This window comes from Corvus brachyrhynchos, unplaced genomic scaffold, assembly GCF_000691975.1.
Source record: "Corvus brachyrhynchos isolate BGI_N302 unplaced genomic scaffold, ASM69197v1 scaffold223, whole genome shotgun sequence".
Lineage (NCBI taxonomy): Eukaryota > Metazoa > Chordata > Aves > Passeriformes > Corvidae > Corvus > Corvus brachyrhynchos.
In genome coordinates, this window is record NW_008237174.1 from 202,699 (window position 1) to 209,672 (window position 6,974).

Genomic DNA, 6,974 nt, shown 5'->3' on the forward strand with positions numbered 1-6,974 from the left:
CACTGCCAGGGCCCCAGGCCCAGCCACAGCTTCTCTGGGCAACCCATGCCAGGGCCTCCCCACCCTCACATGGAAGAATTCCTTCCTAATATCCCATCTAACCCTGCCCTCTGGCAGTGGGAAGCCATTCCCCTTGGCCTGTCCTTGAGGCCCTTGTTCACAGTCATTCTCCAGCTCTCTTGGAGCCCCTCTGCACACTGGACTCTTCTGGTGTACTGCCTACTACCCACCACCTCCTTCAACGTGTGCAAGGACATCAGGACAGGCAAAGATTTTAGATCTGTTTATTCAGATAGAAATTGAAAGCAGATGAATGGAGCACAGCCCCACTTCCTCTGCTGCCTCTTCCCCTGACTACAAGAGAGAAGAGGAGAAGCAGGAAGAAAGCAGCAAATAATAATTTAGTGACAGAAGCATTGTGGTTCCCAGTTCAAACCTCTGCTTTCGAGTATCACGGGGACAGTTAAGAGCATCAGTAGGTCAGTCACGGGGGAAACGGGTCATTTCTAGCCTGGTGGCACCACCCTTGGGCACACCACCATCATCTGACAGGTTCCAAACCCGAATGCACAAACCAAAGCCTTGTAAACAGGGTTGCAGCGTGCAGCACGCACCAAGGAAACTACAGCAGCAACTTCCCTTGCAGTGTGCATGGAGACAGCTCTCTCCTCCACATTTACCTTTCTCTGTGTGAAGGGCCCTAGGCAGAGCTACCATGTTAAAGTAGCTAAAATTTCCAGTATATTTGGACCTTCTCAAGGCATTCTGCCCTTCTTGGGATGGTTACCTGACGGGGGATTCTCCAGGTTAGCTCCTACAGCACCTCTGGGCACACTCCGCAGGGAGGGGAGCTGGGAGAGGCAAGGTACCAACACAGCTCGGAAACCTCGACCTTCAGGCACCTCTTCTGCTTTGGAAAGGGAATGTCTGACAGGAGTAGATGGAGGAACTGCTGACCAACCCACCCAGGGCACCTCAAGAGGTTTTACAGCTCAGGTTTTTGGCAGGACAACATCACTCCCTAGTCGCCGTGCCAGCACACTGGGGGACAGACAGAAGCCTGGCACATGCCTGGCAGATCTCTGCTGCCCTGTTTTACCTCTCCCAGCTCTGGACTCTTTTTTCCAGGGCTGTGGAATTCAGTTTTCTGTTAAAAGCAGCTTTCCTGAAGGTACTTAATGTAGACACTATTCCACTGTAGAAGCACACGGACTGACTCACTGAGCAACACACACGTTTTCTATTCTTCCATTCCTTCTGTTATTTAAACTGGGATTGAGATGCTCCTCTCCAGCAGCACAGCACTGCTCCACACTTCACTTATTGAATTCCCAGTCACTTAGAAGTTCCCTCAATTCCCTTTCCATAGGGTGTGAACAGGAGAGGTAGTGCTGAGTGTTCTGCACAGCATGAACAGGAGTTGTACCGTAGGGACCTGCACTCCGGAGGCTTCACAGCTATCTGTGGGACGTGGCTGCTGTTCCCTGGCGTTGTGAGCTGCAGCCCAGGTTGGCCAGTGAGAAGGGAAGCTGCTAAAGGCATTAACTGGACGTTTCTCCTGCTAAATGATGGGTGGACTCTACTTAAGCTTCAGAGGGGAGTCCCCATGGAAGGATTCAGCGCTCTAACGATTTCCGTGCCTCCCCCGGAAGGCCCAGCTGACCTGCTGATGTGACAGATAGGCTTTGAACTCCTAAGCACCACTGCATCCACTTCCAGCAACCATTTGCTGCTGAGAAATTCCAGCTGCAGCCAGTAAGGCTGTAACATCCTCTCGGTTCTTCATCCCACCGCAGACACTGCGCGCTCTGCTCCGAGGCTGCACGGAATGCCGGGATGGACAGGAGGCAGGGATGGCAGCAAGCGCCTATGAAAACCGGTAGCCCCAGGCTCTCGAAGGAGCTTCCCTCCCCCCTTCTCCCCACACATACACAAATTTGCAGAGTCACGTTTCCTATTTGTTTTCAAAGGGACAGGATTTCAAAGTCTTCATCTTCCGAGTCAAAGAACCTTTCCAATCTGTCGGCATCAGAGGAGTCTGGAAGAGAAGAAGAAAGCGCTGCCTCAGTGGGATGCTGTGACTGTCAGCGAGACCAGCAGCTGGAGGGCATCACAATTTGAGTGCCAAGTGCCTAAAAGTTCCAAGACTCAGTGACAAAACCGAGTGAGGGCTCTGAGGAGGAGAAGAACATGTCAGTGACATGGAAAATGCACTGGAGAGAATTACATGGAGCACAGAAGTGTGTCATCTTTCACAGATCCAAACACATTTCTGCTGCCACCATTCTGTACAACCTTCCTGTGCCCCAGCTCTGCATTAGCAGGAGATGTTCTGCCTCAAGAGGCTCAAAACAGGAGAACGTGCCCAGGTCTGGACTAATATCCATGAAGATTTCTGTCCCAATAAGAGATACATTTACCCCCATGTATTAGAGAATTGTTTCTGCTATAGTTGCTTTTGGTGCAACTGTTAGGGAATGTAATTACAACATGAACTCTCCCAAAAGCAATTAGTACAGTCCACTTTGTGAGGAAAGGTAATGTTAGTTGATCCCACCTCTCCACCCTTCCAACTATATGGTGAGGAAGGAGCTCACACCTGAAGGGGAAGCAACTTTAGCACAGGCAGAAGTAAAGGAGAAACCTTTATTAGTTCAGGCTAATAAATTTATCAGTTACAGAATCCCAGAATGGTTTGGGTTGGAAGGGACCTTAAAGCCCATCCCATTCTACCCCCCTGCCATGGGCAGGGACACCTCCCACTGTCCCAGGTTGCTCCAAGTCCCATCCAACCTGGCCTTGGACACTGCCAGGGATCCAGGGGCAGCCACAGCTTCTCTGGGCACCCTCTGCCCACGCCTCCCCACCCTCACAAGGAGGAATTCCTTCCCAATATCCCATCTATCCTTGCCCTCTGGCAGAGGGAAGCCATTCCCACTTGTCCTCTCACTGCATGCCCTCTGCAGCTTTCTTGGACCACCTTTAGGCCCTGAAAGGGGCTCAGAATTCAATCACTCCTTCTAGTGAGAGACAGGACTAACAGAAATGGAATGGCTGTGGCAGATGGGAGAGGCTCTACAAGCCAGGGAAGAGGGAGAAGGCCAAGTAGTCCATTACAGAAACATTTTTAAGAGTAGGAAAGACAGTATTAGGAACAATTTAAGACAGGCAAAGATCAACTGACAGTTTAGGGGAATTGAGCACTCTTAACAGCAACAGACAGTGTGATAAGCTTTTAAGGAAGGGGAGAGAGAGAGAAAGAAACACCAGGAAGTGCAGGGTGCAGGTTGCCAGGAGGCTGCCCAGTGCCTGGTGACAGGGTAGGCCTGCCCACACACACTCACTGCTCTAGGCAGAAGCAGCCAATGGCTTTATCTCCTGCAACGTTTGTCCATGTTATTAATGTGATAAGCAGAGCCTGACAGGCAAGATTAGTGCCCAGCACTTGTCCTTTTTCCCACTGGTAGTAGTACATGTCAGGAAGGAGTGCCTTGTGCTGGAACTAAGTGTGACCAGCCCTGTCTTGGAGCATTTTCATTACCTACAAACTCGGTTTTCAGCCTTTTCAATGGACAATTTTGATTCCTCTGAGCATCCCTTTAGAAACCAGAGTCACACTGCTGTGACAGCCTGTGAGCTTGGGTTTTTCTTCTGCTCAGTCACCATCACCATTCACAGATTATTCTAAAAATCATCCTGAGACACTGTGGGATCTGCAAACCTCTAGCTGAAAGCCGAAGAACTACATCAACTGACCCAAGAGCTCCAGATTAAACTCTGGGTGGAACAGGAACACACTAGAAGTCATCATGTAATTCCACGTGAATTCCAGAAACCCAGAGGGACCAGCTCACCCTCAGCTCTCCCTCCCTGCATGGCCTCACCTGGTGTGAGATTCAGGACATCAGGGTTGGAGAAGTGCGAGGGCTGGCGTTCCACCAGCTCAAACATGGGCAGCGCTCCTCTGACCAGGGACAGCTGTGGAGACAGAACAGAGCCATGAGAACCAACAGCTCTGCACTGCTGGTGCACTTCAGGGGCAATCCGATCTGTTGGGACTTCACTGGAGCTGGAAAAATGATTTTCAAAGCTTCTGACTCACATCACCAACAGAATTTCAGAGCTATGCTCCTTCGGGTAGTTTAATAAACTATTTTAATACGCTTAAAATGGGGTCATGCTGCAGAGAACATGGTCTCTGTGCAGTGGTTTGGAAACAAGACAATACCTGATATTCCTTTCCCAGGGATAGAGAATCAGAGATTCATTAAAGCTGGAAAATAACTCCAAGATCTTCGAGTCCAACCATTCCCCCAGCACTGCCAACATCACCACTAAACCATGTCCCCAAGTGCCACGTCCACATGCCTTGTGAACACTTCCCAGGATGGGGACTCCACCACTTCCCTGGGCAGCCTGTTCCAATGTCTGACCAGATCTATAAACACAAACCTTTTTGATTTGCTGGCACCAGTCATTAAAGTCTGCCTCTGTGTTGCAGAAAAAGCCCTGGAAAAAAAAGAAGAAAAAGACTTTATCTTTCCATATTTTTGACTAATCATTTTCAGACTTAAGTCAACACCACGTAACATGATCAGGACTGGGAGCAGTTACTACTCCTGACTGCCTTGCTTTAAAAACTTGCCTCACACTGCCCTGTTAAACTGAACCCTCCACAAAGGCTTGATGTGACCAGGCTATCCAAGTGCTGGAATCACCAATATTTTCTTTACTGCAGAAGGAAAACCAGGAGGAACAAACCTTATGGAAACAAAGGGCAGGCATCTAAGGTTCAAGAGGAAACAAGCCACGGTGCATCATCATATGGATTCAGGAATGGATTCACCTCTGCTCATCAAAAGGCTGGAATCAAAGCCCAAACTAAACCTGAGAGAATGACACTGCTCCATGAGGAATGGTATTTAATTGCCATGCAAGGGGGACTTCCCTAGGACAAGCCACTCTCTGCATGAGGAGCTGCTTTACCAGTGTCACCGAAACCCAGGGCAGCACTTGCCCAGAGCACAGCACCGCAGAGTACCCAGCTTGTCACCACTGCCCCTGCCAGCTCCCTGTGGAACCCCCCAGCACTGCTCCTGGGGGTGACTGGGAACAGGAACACACCACAGCAATGGAGGGGTCGAGCTCGGCGATGTTCATCCTGCACGGAGGGTGCTGGCAGTGGAAGCTCTCGTCGGGGAGGCAGCCGCTGTCACTGGGCTCCACCGCCGGCTGCGTGGTGTGGGGATCCAGGTAAATGAGCTCCTCACCTGGCCACAGAGGCAAGGACACATCAACAGCAAGAACCATGCCAGAAGTTGAGAGATAGAAAGAGGAGGAAAAGCAATGGCAGAGCCCGGTCTCATAAGCACACAGAGGAATCCCACATTCCAGGGATGTCTTGCTTTCAGCCACTTCCCCAAATGCTTCTCAGCCAGGCACGGCTGCCAGCACAACCACGGTGGCCACTCCACCGTGACACCCTGGGATTGAGGCACAGGCACTAACTATCTGGGTATTGTTCCTGCTCAACCCTTCCTGGGTAAGCTCAAATAAGACCCCAGAAGTCTGAAGCATGAATAACCTGAGGTCTCTGGCAGAGAGGAAACCAGAGGGAAGGAGGAGAGTAACAAGAGTTTGTAGGGTTTGAGGAACACCTAAAGGACAGTTAAATCCAGACAAGCCACAGAGGGAGGTCAGCTCTGAATGCAGGAAGCAGGCTCTATGCACTCCACAGACAGGATTTAGTGTTACACAGGGGAAGTTTATGGCCACTGTTCAAATCTACATCACTCAGGTGGCAGGTTCAGCCCACAGCAGCCTTCCACGCTTCCAGCAGGAAAGCAAAACCCTGCAGCATGCACCACAGGCCAAGCAGGAGAGCTGTGCCACCCCAGAAGCATTTTTTAGCCAGGAGGAGATTCTTTGGACAGTCTTTGCAGTCCTCTGGGCACTCACCTACATAGCCAATGAAGTAGTGAGCACTGTTTGGCTTCCCTCCGATCACTCCCAGGGACTGGGGCATCATGAAGCAGTGCTGGAAAAGCAACACAGAAAACACACAGCTGACAGACAGTGAAACAGCAGGTGGCAACAAAGGCAAACATCCAAAAATGCAGTGGGAAAGATGGACAGGGACACGGAAAATCAGCAACTCTAGCAGCAAAACCAGCCGTTTCTGGAGAAAATCTCCATCAGGCTGCAACACAGGGCTTTCTAGGAGCATGGAAACAGCTCAAAAACACTTTTAACAGGAATAGACAAGTGGACCAAATGAAAGAGGCTGCACTACTCCAGGACTTGGTATGGGGAAGTCCTGGCTCTGCTGCAATCAGTGGCAAGATCCCTGGAGCTGTCATCAGGTTGCAACAGTGCTCTCAGGAGGGAACAATCATTCAGGAAACAGTTTGAGTTCCTTATCCATCTGGAGCAGCCAAGCACGATCTACTGAGTTAAGGGAAGTAGAATGTCCCACGGATCTGAACCTGGAGGTCTCTTACCCAAGCTCAGAGCTTGCTAGCATTGTGCACCCTGTCTTGTGCACATCCTAAATTCTGCAGCTTCTCAATACTCCAACCTGCAACCACCTGACAGCTCTTAGCCTCAGCCTGCAGCACAAACTTCAGCCTCTGAGCCACAGGGAATGTGCAACACTGTATAAACCAACACTCAGGCTACCACCAAGCAAGGTACAGTTGTGCTGAACAAAGGCTTCAGAAGGTTGGTACCATCTGAACACAAAGAGGGGCTGAGATTTAAGCTGTGAAGTAAGATCCTCAAAAGAAAAAAAAACCCAACCAAAACAGGCCCAACCCTTCAAGCCCCCCCCATTTTCCTGACTACAGCTTGCAAGAACCTATATCCTGACCTCTGACAAGGATTGTCTCTAAACACAATTTCCTTTTGCAATTACTTCTGAGTAATTACTCAATTCACAACAGGATCCTTAAGCGTCACCCCAGCACGAATTCAGC

General features: G+C 50.1%; 1 protein-coding gene across 2 annotated transcripts in view; it reads right to left on the minus strand.

Annotated features, from left to right (window-relative positions):
• Positions 1–268: 268 nt before the first annotated feature.
• Positions 269–6,974, minus strand: part of ATG4B (autophagy related 4B cysteine peptidase) — a 14,709-nt gene continuing 8,003 nt past the window's right edge. Inside the window, exons 9-13 of one of the 2 annotated variants that reach the window (XM_017728745.1) lie at positions 5,959–6,037; positions 5,125–5,270; positions 4,453–4,509; positions 3,885–3,978; positions 269–2,038 (exon numbers count right to left, since the gene is read on the minus strand). In XM_017728745.1, coding sequence (XP_017584234.1) covers positions 1,965–2,038; positions 3,885–3,978; positions 4,453–4,509; positions 5,125–5,270; positions 5,959–6,037 — 450 coding nt within the window. In that variant the 3' untranslated portion in view covers positions 269–1,964. Of the gene's footprint in view, positions 2,039–3,884; positions 3,979–4,452; positions 4,510–5,124; positions 5,271–5,958; positions 6,040–6,974 lie in introns of both variants that reach the window. The other variant, XM_017728744.1, reaches the window with a different exon arrangement.